The sequence below is a fragment of the Xenopus laevis genome, chromosome 6S (assembly GCF_017654675.1).
Source record: "Xenopus laevis strain J_2021 chromosome 6S, Xenopus_laevis_v10.1, whole genome shotgun sequence".
Lineage (NCBI taxonomy): Eukaryota > Metazoa > Chordata > Amphibia > Anura > Pipidae > Xenopus > Xenopus laevis.
In genome coordinates, this window is record NC_054382.1 from 2808886 (window position 1) to 2827335 (window position 18450).

Below are 18450 nucleotides of genomic sequence, written 5' to 3' on the forward strand. Positions count from 1 at the left end.
CAACATTATAAATAAATGCTTTTGCACTTTATGCTTTCTGTGATTTCTTCTGGCACTAGAAGGGTTAATGCACCCACAAAAGGCAATTTTTTGCAGACTGCCAGGCATAAACATGGTTAAAAAACACACACGCACACACACATGCAATTTACAAAATAAAATATTTATTTTTACAAAAATAAAGGGGTTACAAAAAATCCCAAAATAAGTAGTGAGCCCAACGCGTTTCAACCATAGTGGTCTTCAAGGGCACAAATAATAAAAAATCAAAAAGAAAAAGGCATTTTTTTACTATTTGTGCCTATTTTTACTATTTGTGCCCTTGAAGACCACTATGGTTGAAACGCGTTGGGCTCACTACTTATTTTGGGATTTTTTGTAACCCCCTTTTTTTTCTCTGATGTAATAAATATTTTATTTTATATATTGAGAGTGCAATCCTATTCGTTTGTTATGTTATTAATGAAGACCCTTATGGGGAGCCTCCTGTGGATTAGCACCTCATTATTAAATTAATAATTATCAAGGGTCGAATTTCGAATTGAAAAAACTTCGAAATTCGAATTCAAAAAGACCAACCGAAATTAAGTTGAAGTTTTTTTTTTTGGTCAAATATGTCCGTTTTTGATCGAATAGGTCCGTATTGAGCCGAATTTGAATCGTAAGAATTGAAGGAATAGCGCATTCGATCAAATTCAATTAGATGTTTTTCCATTAATTGACTCCAAATAGGTTCTAGGAGGTCCCCCATAGGCTAAAACAGCAATTTGGCAGGTTTTAGATGGCGAATTGTCGAAGTCGAATTTTTAAAGAGACAGTACAGAAAGTTCGAATTCTTTTCATTTGAAAATCCACCTCGACCTTAGATAAATCAGGGTGTTCGCCTTCTTATTTTATATTTTTCCACGCACACTACTGTGTTGCTATCCTCAGATGACCAATATACTGATATATCTATAGTGGGTATCTAGTCTGAGTTTATCTGGAAGGAACTGGTCCCAGTGTCCTCTCTGCTACAGATGTTTTACCCGAGTATCAGCCAATCACACTGTGTTGTACAAATGATACAAATAAAGCTGGAGGCAATGCTATTAATAGGGAGAAGGAAGAGTGCTGGCAGCTGTAGATGTGCCAAAGAGCTAGGCAAGTATGTGACAGTTGCAGAAGGAGGGGCTGGCTGGTGGAGAGAAGCTTAGAGGAGTAGGAGGAGCTCAGCTGACAGTCAGGAGAGGGAGGGCTGGCAGAGAGCTGGAAGGGAGTGTTGGTTGCAGAGCAGGGCTGATTTCTTCTCCTGATGTCAGACTGAGGGAGGAACTTCCTGCTTCCTCTCAATCCCCTGCTGCCACCCCTATAGGCTTTTTGATTTTTTTAGGGGCCTGGCATCCATTGCTGCGTTGGATGTTTTGGGGCTGCTGCCCCCATTCTTGGATGTGGGGGGGAGGCGCATACCCCCGTCAGGTTGGTCGGAGCAGCCAAAAGGCCCCATCCCGGCTCCGTTATGATTTGCTCGGTGACAGCTGGGGACAGGCTGAGCCTCACATCAACCCGGAGGGAACTGGAGAAGCCCCTGCCGGAGGGAGACTCAGCTCAGGTACAAGAGGGGAAAGGGGCTGGAACTGTTGGGGGATGCTGGGAATTGTAGTACAATAACAGCTGCAGCTTGGACACAAGTGTTACTAGCACTCACTTGCCTTACTATACTACTTACTTGTTGCCAAATACAGAGAGAAATGTTTTTGGGGGAAATGGAGCTTATTGTTTCCCCTCTGCAGCTCTGCGGGGCCCCACAAACATCAGGCAACCATCCTTCTTTGCTCCCCACTCAAAATAAAACCCCAAATCTGACAGTGGGGGACACAGTGTATCTCTGCATGTGCCTCCGTGTGGCCACTGTCAGTGCTGGTCAATCCGTGTGTTTGTGGCGTGTGTACAACACGGACATGTGAATAATAACTCCTTGTACCACTGCATGCGGTTACACACTCACCTGTGTTTCACACACAACACGCACAACTACTGTGTTACACATCTGTGCAAATTCCTGCACGTGTACAGCTGCACATCAACCCCCTATTACAGGTGCACCCCATCTGCATTCTACCATGTTACACACTCACTGCATAACTATCTAATCACTCACATATACAGTGTTACACACTTACCATATACCTTTGTCATTATGGACTCACACACAAACTTTGTTACCTGCATACTCTTCACTTATCAAATTCCCGTATAGTAACTGTATATACCCACAGACTTAACTACACACTAATTATCCTGCTCTTCTACAGTGTTACACATGAAATTCCCCTGTACACATAGATAGATAATAGATAGATAGATAGACAGATAGATAATAGATAGATAGATAGATAGATAGATAGATAGATAGATAGATAGATAGATAGATAGATAGATAGATAGATAGATATAGGGATAGATAGATAGATAGATAGATAGATAGATAGATAGATAGATAGATAGATAGATAGATAGATAGATAGATAGATAGATAGATAGATAGATAGATAGATAGATAGATAGATATAGGGATGGATAGATAGATAGATAGATAGATAGATAGATAGATAGATAGATAGATAGATAGATAGATAGATAGATAGATAGATAGATAGATAGATAGATAGATAGATATAGGGATGGATAGATAGATAGATAGATAGATATAGGGATGGATAGATAGATAGATAGATAGATAGATAGATGGATGGATGGATAGATAGATGATAGACGGACGGACAGACAGATAGATATAGGGATCGATAGATAGATAGATAATAGATAGATAGACAGACAGACAGACAGATAGATAGATATAGGGATAGATAGATAGATAGATAGATAGATAGATATAGGGATAGATAGATAGATAGATTATATATATATATAACATGTTTTTTTTTTTTTTTAAAAATGCAACTGAAATCCGTTTTTCAAAAGAACAGATTTTTTTTATATTCAGTTTGAAAACTAACATGGGGCTAGACATATTGTCAGTTTCCCAGGTGTCCCCAGTCATGTGATTTGTGCTCTGATAAACTTCAGTCACTCTTTACTGCTGCAGATGAAGAAGTAAGGCCCCATTGTGTTAGTGAGGGTCTCATCCCCTTTAAATGTTCACCTTCACAACACTCTTTTCAATTCAGTTGTTTTTAGATCATTCACCAGAAATAAATATATTTTTTTTCATTTTTTTCATGTCAGATTTCAAAATTGAATATAAAAAAATCTGTTTGCTCTTTTGAGAAATGGATTTCAGTGCAGAATTCTGCTGGAGCAGCACTATTAACTGCTTCATTTTGAAAAAAAATGTTTTTCCCATGACAGTATCCCTTTAAAGTTCAATTAATTTATTAAGCTAGCAGCACCTGTAGAAATTTTACTGGTTACATCCACTAATAACTACAAATATTGGGTCCAACCTTACGCGTGTTACGCTATAAGCATTTGATTAGCCACTGTCCCTGCCTGATAAGGTGCTTATGAATCCCCAATTGGAGGGCTTCTACCAGTGTTAAACACCAGTTTGGTGTCAGGTGTAAGGCCCAAAGTTGACAAAGGCCCCAAAAATGTATCCAAACAAAACAAAATACCAATGGCAGGACTGATGCAGTTGAATCGGTGGCTGGTGTTTATTAGCTCATAAGCAAGTGGCAACTTTTCAGGCCAATATAAACTTAACAGAGGGCCCTGTATAGGCCCGAAATGTTGCCACTTGCTGATGAGTAAACACCTGTCACCGATTCTGTCGTGCCATTAGTATTATTTTTGATAAGGTGCTTATGACATGCCAGGTGTATTGTTATTTCAATGGCAAAATCAATCAATCAAAAATAAATCAAAGAATTGATCTCAAGAGAATTACCGTTTTCCATGAATATTGCAAACAAGCAAAGTCTGAGGTTTTATATATTACAATCATGTTATATTTCCTATGCCAGATTTCTTATTTTCCCTTTTGCATTCAGCTGTCATTTGTTCCTCCCCAAATATGAATGGAGTTTCTAGCAATGCCCAAAATGCAGAATGCCATTGTGATGTGTAGGACATCTAACAATACAAAGCTTTATTTGGTGCCGTGTTGCCCTTGGAATGGCTGCGGGGACTCAGTGTAACCACCAAAGGTCTCCTTTCCTCTCAGCAGAGCAATAAAACAAAATACTTCTTGTTTATCGAGTAACCGCTGAAGCAACTCAGTGACGTTACTCAACCCTAAATGTGTTGCTGCAAGCGGATTCTGAAACATAAAATGTTTTTGCTCATGAAAGGACTGAATCTTAAAGGGATTCTGTTATGTTTTTTATGGTGTCGTTTTTATTTCTAAATGACACTGTTTACACTGCAAATAATTCACTGTACAATATAAAATGTCATTCCTGAACCAGCAAGTGTATTTAGTTGTAATATTGGTGTGTAGGTGCATCTCAGCTCATTTTGCCTGGTCATGTGATTTCAGAAAGAGCCAGCACTTTAGGATGGAACTGCTTTCTGGCAGCCTGTTGTTTCTTCTACTCAATGTAACTGAATGTGTCTCAGTGGGACCTGGATTTTACTATTGAGTGCTGTTCTTATATCTACCAAGGAGCTGTTATCTGGTTACCTTCCCATTGTTCTGCTTATGGGCTGCAGTAGCGGGGAGGGTGATATCACTCCAACTTGCAGTAAAGCAGTAGTGACTGAAGTTTATCAGAGCACAAATCACATGACTGGAGGCTCCTGGGAAACTGACAATATGTCTAGCCTCGTGTTGGATTTCAAAATTATATATAAAAAAATCTGTTTGCTCTTTTGGAAAACTGATTTCAGCGCAGAAGTCTGCTGGAGCAGCACTATTAACTGTGTTTTGGGAAAAAAAAAAACATGTTTTCCCATGACATTATCCCTTTAAATACATCACTGGAATTTGTGTTTATGGGTCACAGACTGACCCATAAACATTTTACTGCTATTAGTGCACTTTGGGCCTAGCAAAGACTTACCTATAAACATGTGATATAAGAACACTTTGAAAGGGAGACCCTATACACGTCACTAACATTAATATTCTTTGGCCGTAGAATGGATTGACCCATAAACATGTGACTGGTACATTTTGCACTAGGAAGGACACTCTGGGCCTAGGGGAGACCAACCCATAAACTAGTAAATGTCATTAGTGCACTTTGGACCTAGGAAACACTTAGACGTGTCAACTCCCCAGTGTCGGGTGTCTCCTTCTGACCAGATCACCCGCAGGTCGGTCACCCACTAAGTAGCACCTGAACCCTGACATTAATGCACCTTTGGCCTACAAGGGACTGATCCTTAAACCTGTCACTGCCTTTAGTTCTCTTTGAGAGTCAAATAGGATTCAATCCTGAAATGCAAAATTGATGACATCCCTTTCAGTAAAACTTCTGATATTGCTGCTTAGGTAAGATCTGATTTTATGGGCGACCTTTATATACAGGAGGCTGTTCCTTCATCCACACAATTCGACCTCGCACATGATACCATGCACCTTTGTTTCTGCTTATTAAAATCTTATTTTAAGGCAATTTTGTAAGGAGATGAGATTTTATAAGTAATTTGCTTGGACAGCGAGTAGCCTTGAAGGCAGAGTATTGTAAGGTGGGGAGAGAGTACCCAAGTATTTATTTTGTGGCTACCATCCTTGTATCTGGATCTATATGTTGGTTATTTCCATAATATACATTGCACACCCCTGGCATTAAAAAGACAATATTTGGAGTATTGTATACATATCTTTATAAATCTGTCTTATAGTGTTATGGTGGCAACCAAAAATTGTCTTTAGTAGTGAAAGTGCATGAGCTCTGTCTTGTCCTACTGTGTCTATGCATCTTGCCTTGTCTTCCCCTTGATAAATGTCACAATTTTGAACTTCTTTCTCCATATTGACCTACTGTTACCATCATATTCTACTTTCTACATCCTGCGCCTTCTTTCTCCATATTGGCCTACTGTCACTATCATACTCTACTTTCTACATCTTGCCCTTCTTTCTTGATATTGACCCACTGTCACCATCTTATTCTACATTCTACAACTTGCCCTTCTTTCTTCATATTGACCCACTGTTATCATCTTACTCTACTTTCTCCATCTTGCACTTCTTTCTCCATATTGACCAACTGTCACCATCTTACTCTACTTTCTCCATCTTTCCCTTCTTTCTCCATATTGACCCACTGTCACTATCATACTCTACTTTCTCCATCTTGCCCTTCTTTCTCCATATTGACCTACTGTCACCATCTTACTCTACTTTCTACATCTTGCCCTTCTTTCTTGATATTGACCCACTGTCACCATCTTATTCTACATTCTACAACTTGCCCTTCTTTCTTCATATTGACCCACTGTTATCATCTTACTCTACTTTCTCCATCTTGCACTTCTTTCTCCATATTGACCTACTGTCACCATCTTACTCTACTTTCTACATCTTGCCCTTCTTTCTTGATATTGACCCACTGTCACCATCTTATTCTACATTCTACAACTTGCCCTTCTTTCTTCATATTGACCCACTGTTATCATCTTACTCTACTTTCTCCATCTTGTCCTCCTTTCTCCATATTGACCTACTGTCACCATCTTACTCTACTTTGTACATCTTGCCCTTCTTTCTTGATATTGACCCACTGTCATCATCTTACTCTACTTTCTCCATCTTGCCATTCTTTTTCCATATTGACCTACTGTAAACGTCAAACTCTACTTTCTTCATCTTGACTTCTTTCTCTATATTGACCCACTGTCACCATCTTACTCTACTTTCTGCATCTTGCCCTTCTTTTTCAAGATTGACCTACTGTCACATCTTACTCTATTTTCTCCATCTTGTCTTTCTTTCTCAATACTGACCTACTGTCGCCATCTTACTCTACTTTCTTCATCTTGTCCTTCTTTCTCAATCTTGGCTTGCTTTCACCATCTTACTCTACATTCTCCATCTTGCCATTATTTCTCCATATTAGCCTACTTTCATCATCTTAATCTACTTTCTCCATCTTGCACTCCTTTGTTTATATTGACCTACTGCTACTATTTTGCTTTCAATCCCCTGCTCTTCCCACCTACAGCTGCTGTTTTGTGCAGAGCCCAACAGTCAAACGTATGTGTTATTTTCTATATGTATACCTACTATATAATCAATAATAATCTTGTCTACCCTGTCTTTATAACTGAGGTGCAACCCCTGTCATTAGTATGGCTAGCTTTAATGGCTCCTTCACAAATTGGAGTTGGCTGTACTTTATGGTGTTGCTTTTGAACAGCACCCTAAAGCTAGCACCTATGCAATGTGCTGGAATTCTAAGGAACAGAGGGAAGGAATTTCCAGATAAAAAGTATATACATACCATTGTCTCAGGGAGTTAGTATGCTTCTCACTTAAATGTAAAATAAAGAGAGATTTCTATAGAGTCTGTGACACAAGATACTTTGTGTTTCAGGTCCCTGTAACATTTGATGATGTTGCCGCCTATTTTTCTGAGGATGAATGGAAGGACTTGGAGGAATGCCAGAAGGAACTGTACAAGGATATGATGAAGGAGAATTATGAAGCCCTGATTTCTCTGGGTAATTTCACACCATACAGCACCAACTCTTTACTGCTGGGTAATCCAATACCAGTGCTTTCTTCTTACTCACACCTTTGCTTGTCTCTGTATATTTGTTGTGGCTTTATGATTTAAAGGAACAGTACAATCCCTTCTTCAACAAGAGTGCAATGAATGGGGTTTGTGCTGAACATACTTATTGCCTACTGTTAATCATGAAAGCATCAATGTTTCTTGTTATTTCTTGACCTATCAATTGAGCTAAACAGGAAAGCTGAAGTTATTCTTTAGATAGTCCTTGTCAGGTAGACTCCCAGAATTCAACCCTCTCCCTTCATTGTTGCGACTGTTTTGGTAACAGGAGTCCATTATGCAGGGGGATTATCTGAACACTGGGAATCTAATTATCTGCCTCATAAGAACCAATCATGCAGTTTTTTTAATCCAACCCTTGAGCTTCTTATTTTTGTCGCTGGGCCTTTTAGGACAGGGCCGGGCCAGGCCGGCCAGCACCTTAAGCAACGGCGCGTCGGAGAAAGGAGAATGAGGGGAGAGAGATGAGACGGAGGGGAGGGAGGGGTGACAAAGGGTAGGGAGGGGTGAGCTACAGAGTGGTGGGAGGGAGGAGACAGCGATGGAAGGGTGAGTGACGGAGGGGCAAGGAGGGAGGGAGGAGACAGCGACAGAGGGGACAGTGCCAGGAGGGAGGGGAGAGCGACTGAGGGGTGGGTGACAGAGGGAAGGAAGAGGAATAAGACTGAGGGTGACTGAATCTGCGCAGAGGGGAAAGTATAAAGTTAGGGGCATTTCACCGAGGGGCAGCTATGCTGGGGGGGAGGAGGGTAGGGCTTTTTTTTGAAAACGGATGAATTCTCCTTTAAGTGACTATAATCACAGTGGGGGGGGGGGTACCATCATGTTAGGCAATGAATTTCCCTTTCCTTGTACTTAAAATATCACAAATGTTAATTTATTTTAAAGCTATGTGTAAATGTTATTGCTACTAAACTGTACCTTGTTCTTTGCGCTGCGTCGCCCGACTACATGTACCATGCAAACAAATTAAAAATAGTCAGCTCTCCTCAAGCCAACGCTCCTTTTCCCACTTTGCCTTGCTTGTTCTGTGTCTAACCTGTAATGAATGAGAATGGCAGAAACGTGCAAGGCGTTTTACAAAATTTATTGCAAACAGTGTGCCTAATGTATAAAAATCACCATTATAATTGGAGGAGACTTTTAATAATGTGCAATGTTTATGAAGATTCTCATTCATCCAGGTCATGTTATATCTGTAGAAATAATTCAAATCAGCTGGACTTGCTGTGTTTTTTTTGGTTTTTTTTTCTCTTGAAGACGTTTCACCAGTCATCCAACTGGCTTTCTCAGTGTTTGTATCGGTTCTAGTAAGTGCATTTATCTGTATATCTATGGTCTGATATATTTCTGTATTAACTGTCCTTTGTGTTGCCTTGCAGATGATGGGCCTGTCAGTGATAAGGAAAAGTCCAAATACAATGACAAACTGGAAAGTATTGCGACCCCATCCCTGCCCATGTTGGATCAGGTGTTACCCTGCCCCGATATGGGAAATGAAAGCACAAGCCAACCAGAGCCAAACCAGCCTGAGCCAAGTCAGCTGGAACAGAATCAAATGGGAAGCCCAGGAGAGAATGAGGCTTCTTGTACAGAGACCTCTGCCAACCAAACAGAACCTGGAAAGGACGAAGCAGAGAAGCAGTATCAGTGCACGCAATGTGGAAAGAACTTCCGGAAAAGGGACAGCCTAAAACGACACCAGCAAACGCACACCGGGGAGAGGCCCTACAACTGCATAGAGTGTGGCAAGAGCTTTATCCAAAAGCAGCACCTGGTGACCCACCTGCGCACACACACCGGGGAGAGGCCTTACAAATGTGAGGAATGCGGCAAGAGCTTGAGCACAAATGAGCGACTGAAAATCCACCAGCGAATCCACACGGGCGAGAGGCCTTACAAGTGCGACGATTGTGGGAAGAGCTTTAGGGCTCACCGGGTACTCAAGGTCCACCAGCAGACACACACAGGAGAGAGGATCCACAAGTGTGAGGACTGTGGCAAGCGTTTCCGGCACAAGCAGACCCTCTTGGCCCACCAGAGAAGCCACACTGGCGAGACCACGTATCAGTGCAATGAGTGTGGTGAGAGCTTTCGGACCTTCAAGCACTTAAAATTTCACCAAAAGCTTCACCGTGGGGAAAAGCCCCATGAATGTGAGGACTGTGGGAAAGGGTTCAGGAAAAGGGAGCACCTCAGGAGACATCAGCAAATCCACACGGGGGAGCGCCCCTTCTCCTGTGAAGAATGTGGCAAAGGCTTTATCCAGAAGCATCACCTGGTGAGACACCAGAGAACCCACACAGGAGACAGGGCCTTCACGGTGGTCATAGTGGAAGAATTTAATTATTCCAATAACAACAGCAAGAACAATGGCAACTATAAGGGCAGTCCACATATCTGTAGCGAGTGTGGAAAGAGCTTCACTACTTATGAACATCTGAAGCGCCACAACAGGATACACACTGGGGAACGACCCAACAAGTGCGCAGATTGTGGCAGGACTTTTAAATCTCAGAAGCTTCTGAAGGCCCATCGACAGGCCCAGGATGAGGAGACGGGACTTTGTAAGGAGGAGGACAGTGAGAACAGTGAAAGCCAACACATTGGGCCTGGAGAGAAGCCATTCGAATGTGGTGAGTGTGGGAAAATGTTCCGCTTTCTCAAGCACTTAAAGTTCCACTTGCACACGCACACGGGAGAAAGGCCCTTCAAGTGCGAATCCTGCCAGAAAACGTTCAGGAAAAGAGACTGCTTGAAACGGCACCAGCAGATCCACACGGGGGAAAGACCTTTCACCTGCACCGACTGTGGTAAAGGTTTCATTCAGAAACAGCACTTGGTGAGGCACCAGAGAACTCACACGGGGGAGAGGCCTTACATCTGCAGCGAGTGCGGCAAAACGTTCAGCACGTGCGAACACCTGAAGATCCACGGGCGCACCCACACGGGGGAGAAGCCGTACAAGTGCAACGACTGTGGTCAGAGCTTCCGCAAGCGGGAGTACCTCAAGTGCCACCAGCAGACCCACACCGGAGAGAGGCCCTTCACGTGCACCGAGTGCGGCAAAAGCTTCATCCAGAAACACCACCTTATTGCTCATCATCGGACCCACACAGGGGAAAGACCATACCAGTGCAATGACTGTGGGAAAACCTTCAGGCACAAGCAGAACCTGACCACACATCAGAAAACCCATGGCATTGGCTTGTAAGGGCTCAAAGGCCCAAACTCACATCTGGGCTTTTTATTGACCTTCCTCCCAGTTTTCATTCTGGCTTCTACCTGGCTTAGATAGGCTTCCATTATATATAATATATATGGTGTCTGCTCTTCAGGAACGAGACAATCACAGCGGTCCCGGCATGGAGAACATTAGAATTTGGAAGGAATTCTATGATTTTGATTGACCTGTTGTCTGGTCTCACATACTTGACAATACCGAACGTATCCTGTTGAAATATTGCTCCATAATGATTCCCCGCTCCTTGGCTTGTACCATTTCTAATATTACAGGAAAGCATAGAAGTCCATGGAACAAACCATTAAATACATGGGAACGGGGGGAGGGGGGTTATATAGGTGTATTTCAGATCAGTGCCAAGAAAAAAATATGGAACTTTAACCTTCTTACATTTGTACAAGTGTGACTTTGATTGGTGCTTTACATGTGCTGCCAATTTTATGTGCCACCTCCTGCTGCAGTGTTACCTATACAGGCATTGAGCACAGAATTATGGGAAAGCAAGCTATGCATCCCTTATACTTGCCGCTTCAGTCTTCACCCCATAATTCACCTCTCACTGCATCCATTGCATTGCCCTATAGCCTCATACCTGATCTATGGATTCTAAAGGTTCATCTTTAATACTATGTTACTGGCTCAGCATTCTAAGCAACCTTTCAATTAGCCTTGTTTCTTTTATAGATTTTGAATGATTTGCTTTCATCTTCTGACTCTTTCCAGCTTTCAAATGGGGGTCACTGACCCCATCTAAAAACAAATGCTCTGTAAGGCTACACATGGGGGACTTTATTTATCAAAATCCAAATTTATTATATGAAAAAAGTCCGACCAAACTAGAATCCACAATGTGACGTTATTTGTTAATATAAAAAGCTCGATTTAATTGGACAAACTCGATAAAATTTAGCAAAAATTTTTTCTGGCTTTTTTTTTCTGGCTTTTTTGCTGAAAAACCCGAATTTTTCGGATTTTTGCCCAAAAGTCCGAAATTGTCAGATTTTCGGGTTAAATCCAGCGCAGACCACAGAAATTTCCACATAGGATATTGACTTCTCCCATTGACTTATATACAACCTCGGCAGGTCTAAGATGCCGGATTTTCAGAATCAGACTTTTTCTATCCTCGGGGTATAATAAATCTTGAAAAATGTTAGGTTTTTTTTCCACTAAAAATTTGGATTTTATAGTAAAAAAAAATCAAATCTTTTTTTGGCATCCAAACTTTAATAAATAACTCCCTTACTGTTATTGCTACTTTTTATTCCTCATCTTTCTATTCAGGCCTCTCTTATTCCAGCCTTTTATGCAAATCAATGTATGGTTGCTATGGTAATTTGAACCCTGGCAACCAGATTGCAGAAATGGCAAACTGGAGAGCTGCTGAATAAAAAGCTAAATAAGTCAAAAAAAATAAATAAAAACCAATTGAAAATTGTCTTAGAATATCCCTCTCTGCATCAAAGATAAATTAAAGATGAACAACCCCTTTAAAGGGTAACTAGACCCAAAAAATGTTTTAATATAAATAAAGAAAAATTTGTTTCAGGTGGTAATGCCTTTTTTACTTATTACTTTTAAAGGTCAAGTAAAGTTGCCATCTCTTCAATGTACTTTGGCCATATGACATAAAAGTGACTGGCCCATTAATACTGCTACGTGCCTGCCCTCTGCTCAGTGTGAGTGTATGTATATAAATTGGCTGCCCAACATTGTCTCTGTTCCTGTTGGTACAAATGGCAGCTACACGTGTGCCATGGATGTAGCAAGTGGGCCAGACACAAGAACAAAAGCAACGATACCCCACAGCTAATTATCTTCCTTTATGGAAAAGCACAAGAATGAGTGAACCCTTATAGTGATAGTGAGTGAGACAGAGGGGCCTAAAGGGGGCACAGGGTCATATTCAAGGCTCAGCATTTTTATGTCATTTTCAAGTGATTTAGTTGACCTTTAACGAGTAAACGTTTGCTGTAGAACAAAGCAAATTAGGCTTCACTGTAGCCTCATGGGACAATCTGATGGACTATAGTCTTTTTCAACCTCAGCTACTATGTGTCTGTGGTAGAAATGGCCAGCGGAATTTTTCCGCCATTTAATATACCCCCCCGTAGCCTGTCTGTAGTGAAAATGTCTCATAACGGAGTGATAAGAGCAGATTTTGCACTTCTAGCCCAATGCCGTTGCTGGGAGTTGTAGTTAAACAACCTCTGGAGGTCATTACCTTCTAAAGGAAAACATAGCTGCCTCTAGGGCTCTAACCTTTCAACAACATATTGCAGTTTTGTGTTTCCAACACTACTGACACCACAGTGTTTAAAATAAGCCCTCTAGTCAGTGGCATAACTAGTGTAAAATCTTCAGAGGGGCCCACACTCCATTCCCCATCCTCCCATCCAATTCTCTTCCTGCCTCTGCACATGCCCCACCCTGACTCCACCCATGTCCCACCCCGTCTCTGCCCATGCCCCACCCTGACTCCACCCACTCCCGGCCTTCCTCGCCTGTAAGAGAGAGGCTGGGGAGGAGGCTTTTTTATTAGCTATAGAGGAAGAACACCCCACAGTCCAGGGGCCCCTGCAGAGTCTGCTTCCTCTTTAGTTACACCACTGCCTCCAGTGGAGACTCTTCAGTACTGCAAGCTGCATATCATGCCAGGATGTTTTTCCAATGACGCACTTTTGTTGATGAACTGCATTACCGTTGATCATTTGATGACGTGAATACACAGCACATTCATTGTGTTAAAGTTACATGTCTGGGAGAAAGTATTGTGAGTTCTGTGCTCTGGAATTACTATTTTTTAAGGATTTTGTTGTTGTCCCTCTAAAACAGTGATCCTCAGCCAGTGGCTCATGAGCAACATGTTGTTCCCCAACCCCTTGGATGTTGCACCCAGTGCCAGTGGCCTCAGAGCAGGTGAATATTTTTGAATTCCTAGTTTGGATACACATTTTGGTTGTATAAAAACCAGATGTACTGCCAAACAGAGTCACTGTAGGCTGCCAGTCCACTTAGGGGCGACCAAATGACCAATAGCACCACCCAAGAACATGTTTCATGCTTGTGTTGCTCCCCAACTCTTTACATTTAAATGTTGCTCACGGGTAAAAAAGGTTGGGGACCCCTGCTGTGAAATAATGGTATGTCAGCCGTATCAGTGCTGTAATGTCTATCTAAGAACTTTCCAGACTCACTTTCTATCAGCCTGTGACATTAGTGGGAGTGAGCAATTCCCCTTGTTGGCTGCTTCCCTGAGACTTCAGCAAGGAAAGTGACTGATCAATCTGGCCTCAAATAATCTATTATTAGAGTCTCTCTTAGGGGCTTCTTTATTAATGTGGGTACAAAGGATGGATATCAGCCTAAAAAATGTTCACTTGAGGGTTTTCAGTCTAAAATTCTCCCTTTGTGCACCGTGACTGATGTATGGCTGCCTGTATGGGCAGTTCCATATGTTATAAGGCCCCCATATACGGCCGATAAAAGCTGCCAACAGACCGGGTCGGCAGCTTATTGGCCAGTGTGTGGGGCAGGCCCGGACTCGCAATCTGTGGGTTCTGCAGTGGCAAATGCCAGAAGGGCTGCTGTAAGTTGCCATAGATAGTCACTATTTATTGGGCTGGTGGGGGGCTGCTTGGGCCTCTGTGTACTTGGAATACCAGAGCCTATTGGGAATCCCAGTCCGGACCTGGTGTGGGGCCATTAGACGGGCTTCCCGATCGATATCTGGATGAAAGTTGGGCAGATCTCGATCGGGCAGGTTAAAAAATCGTCGGATCGCGGCTGCATCTATGCGTGTATGCAGTCCCGCAATCCGACCGCCCGTATTGGATCCATTATGATCCGATTGTTGGGCCCTAGGGCTCCAAGTCGGAATTTTTCATGAAATTGTTGGAAAAGCAAGAAATGTTCGGATTATGGTACAAAACCCAAGGCAGACCATAATATCTTCAAATTGGAAATAGGGCCTCTGCCATTGACTTCTACAGATTTGGACTCTTTGCACCCTTGGGGGCAGTGGCGTAACTAGAGTGCACCAGGCACCCTGCAAATAAATCTTCAGAGGAGCCCGGCGCACTCCGATCCCCATCCTCCCACCCACTTTCTGTCCTGCCTCTGCCCCACCCACATCCTGCCTCGCCTGCCCACTCCCCGCCCCAACTCCGCCCACAGGTTACGGTGGCCATAGAGAGTTCCGTTTGTTTGGTGATGCCGCCAAACAAGCAGATCTCTCGCCGATATGCCCACATTGAAGTGGGCGATATTGGGCAGATCCGATCGTCTGCCCTTGCGCCCAACGATCGGATCATAATGGATCTGATACGGGCGGTTGGATCGCGGGTCCGCATAGATGAGGCTGTGATCCGATGGGATTTTTTAACCTGCCCGATCGTGATCTTCCCGACTTTCGGCCAGATATCGATCGGGGAAGACCGTCTGATGGCCCCACACAAGGGCCAGTAAGCTGCCAACTCAGTCTGTTGGCAGCTTTTATTGGCCCGTGTTTTTTTATTAGCTATAGAGGAAACAGACCCTACAGTCCAGGCTCTGCTTCCTCCTCTGTAGTTATGCCACTGCTCAGGGTATAATAAATCTTGAAAAATTCTAGGTTTTTTTCACAAAAAACTCGGATTTCAAAGAACGCATATCAAAGATTTTAGCAATCAGACGTTAATAACTAAGCCCCTATATGTACCACAGACCACACTCCTGGTATAGATTCTCACACAATGTGTCCAGTGTGTATTTACTGCCTATACAGGTATCCGCGGGGCAAGTAAATGAGCACAGAAGCCACTGAACATAACTGAGCAAATGCTCTCTGGGACCTTAAAGGGAACAGGTGCAATTGTGCAAGGACATTATATAAATGGCGGCATGTGCAACAGCCAATGTATAGTACTGCTGGGATAGAAATATACATGATATAATAATGAGGCTTTGCTGACTAGGCCTCTAGCTCTTGTAAGGCTACAACTCCCTTGCAGGGTATGTTTGACACTGTAGTTTAAAAACAGTTGCAGAGCTGTAGGTTAATTAATAAATAATTGGGCCCTATTACTATTAGGAAGAAAAGTTCATTTGCACACGACCAACTCAAAATTTAATTTGTTATTAACTAGATTCTGTGCTTGTCACCAGCCATCCAATGTATGTCTATATAATAATGACGTCTTCTTATAATACATATTGTAAGCTGCTTATTTTGCTAGATTGTGAGCTCTTTGGGGCAGGGAGCCCATCATTGCACTTGTAGCTGTTCATCAGCACTTATTCCCTTGTCTGTACTATAAGTGTAAAGTGCTACATACCATGGCAGCTCTGCACAAATAAAATGATTCTTGCCTACACATTTCTTCAGACAAGCTCATAGGAAAGCAAAGGAAATCCTTTGTGGGATTTTCCCTGGGGAGGGGGGGGGGTGCTGTGTGTGTGAGTGAGACTAGTAAAACCACTGTATAACCACTACAATCTACAAATAGGCAGGGTCACAACCAGCCTGCATTTAACTCCCACTCTTCTATTTAAGACAGAGGTGAATGACTGTGAAGCAATATTACAGTTTCTATTTACAGAAATAATGGCAGAGAGAGAGGAGATGCAAAAACGGAACTAGAGGGGGACGGGCCCTGGCGCGGGACGCGCAGCCGGGCCCCCGCCCCCCTTCGTAAACCCGGAACTGGCCGCCGAACATGCAGCAGGCGGACTGCTGGGGGGCCCTGAGGGGGTGCGGGCCCTGGCCCGCTCGCAACCCCTGCTCACACGGTAGTTCCGCCCCTGAGGAGATGGCGAGTGCATGCATTTACTCACTCAAAGCGGTATTTAGAGGAGTATAAAGGGTATAATCACTGGGGTGCCAAAATGTTAACCACTCCTCTCCAAGTCATTATACTTTAAAGGAACAGTAACACTACATTATGAAAATTGAAGGTACTGTTGCACTGATTTGGTATAATTAGTGTTTTTGCTTCAGAAACACTACTATAGTTTATATAAACAAGCTGCTGTGTAGCCATGGGGGCAGCCATTCAAGCACAGGATACACAGTAGATAACAGATAAGTACTACTATAGTTTATATAAACAAGCTGCTGTGTAGCCATGGGGACAGACATTCAAGCACAGGATACACAGTAGATAACAGATAAGTACTACTATAGTTTATATAAACAAGCTGCTGTGTAGCCATGGGGGCAGCCATTCAAGCACAGGATACACAGTAGATAACAGATAAGTACTACTATAGTTTATATAAACAAGCTGCTGTTTAGCCATGGGGGCAGCCATTCAAGCACAGGATACACAGTAGATAACAGATAAGTACTACTATAGTTTATATAAACAAGCTGCTGTGGGTAGGATAAACAGTTTCTGAAGCAAACACATCTGTTTTACCAGCGTAGGGCAACAATACATTATATGGTGATTCCTTTAAAACAGTTTAGTGTTACTGTTCCTTTCAGAGAAAAGAAATGGCATTCAGGCCCTGCTAATGAACACAATATTCAAGTATTGCCAAGTCCAAGTTAAAATGGAATGAGCTTTGTTTCTCTGAACTTCCTTTATGGGCTGTTCTCTTTCCCATGGTCAGGCAAAGAATGGTGGTTTAGATTCAACTAAACTATATCTCTATGGGTAATGGAAAGTAATACAATTGAGGAAGGACAACCGTTGTTACTTTGCTCATATGCAGCATGTTAGACAGGTACCAATCCTATCCCCTGACTGAATATGGGAAAGAAAACAGCAGATTAAACAAGAATTTTAGGTCAGTATTTGGCTGCATCCACACAATAGATTATAATGGTCGGTTGGAGTAATAAATAGGTCTCAATTTATGGCATCTGATAACCTTTCTATATTCAGAATCCTCATCCCAGATAGAAGTGGGAAGGTAGCACTAACAGATACAATTGTTGGTCCAACATGGCTGCCTGCTAGCCTGAATGGCTTGGGGCTAGGGTTGCCACCTTTTCTGGAAAAAAATACTGGCCTTCCTATATATTTATCTTTATTCCCTATTAATAACATTGGGATCACTGACCTTCCTATATATTTATCTTTATTCCCTATTAATAACATTGGGATCACTGACCTTCCTATATATTTATCTTTATTCCCTATTAATAACATTGGGATCACTGACCTTCCTATATATTTATCTTTATTCCCTATTAATAACATTGGGATCACTGACCTTCCTATATATTTATCTTTATTCCCTATTAATAACATTGGGATCACTGACCTTCCTATATATTTATCTTTATTCCCTATTAATAACATTGGGATCACTGACCTTCCTATATATTTATCTTTACTCCCTATTAATAACATTGGGATCACTGACCTTCCTATATATTTATCTTTATTCCCTATTAATAACATTGGGATCACTGACCTTCCTATATATTTATCTTTATTCCCTATTAATAACATTGGGATCACTGACCTTCCTATTTATTTATCTTTATTCCCTATTAATAACATTGGGATCAACCATCATTTTTACCGGCCA

General features: G+C 42.2%; 1 protein-coding gene across 2 annotated transcripts; it reads left to right on the forward strand.

The window, feature by feature from the left end:
- Positions 1 to 1188: 1188 nt before the first annotated feature.
- On the forward strand, positions 1189 to 11672 carry znf665l.S (zinc finger protein 665-like S homeolog). Of its 2 annotated transcripts, none has more exons than XM_018224077.2 (3): positions 1189 to 1591; positions 7485 to 7650; positions 9068 to 11672. In XM_018224077.2, the coding sequence occupies exons 1-3, from the start codon at positions 1499 to 1501 to the stop codon at positions 10897 to 10899; spliced, it is 2091 nt and encodes a 696-aa protein (XP_018079566.1). In that variant the 5' UTR covers positions 1189 to 1498; the 3' UTR covers positions 10900 to 11672. The 2 variants fall into 2 exon arrangements, with proteins under 2 accessions (XP_018079566.1, XP_018079567.1); XM_018224078.2 differs by having other exon boundaries at positions 1190 to 1591; positions 7485 to 7611.
- Positions 11673 to 18450: the final 6778 nt, after the last annotated feature.

What these genes read in the sequence shown, in the direction of transcription:
- znf665l.S (XM_018224077.2), top strand. Translation starts at nt 1,499, where the DNA reads ATGATTTGCTCGGTGACAGCTGGGGACAGGCTGAGCCTCACATCAACC. An exon ending in CGGAGGGAGACTCAGCTCAG is followed by an intron (nt 1,592 to 7,484) that starts GTACAAGAGGGG and finishes TTTGTGTTTCAG; the next exon opens with GTCCCTGTAACATTTGATGA. An exon ending in CACCAACTCTTTACTGCTGG is followed by an intron (nt 7,651 to 9,067) that starts GTAATCCAATAC and finishes GTTGCCTTGCAG; the next exon opens with ATGATGGGCCTGTCAGTGAT.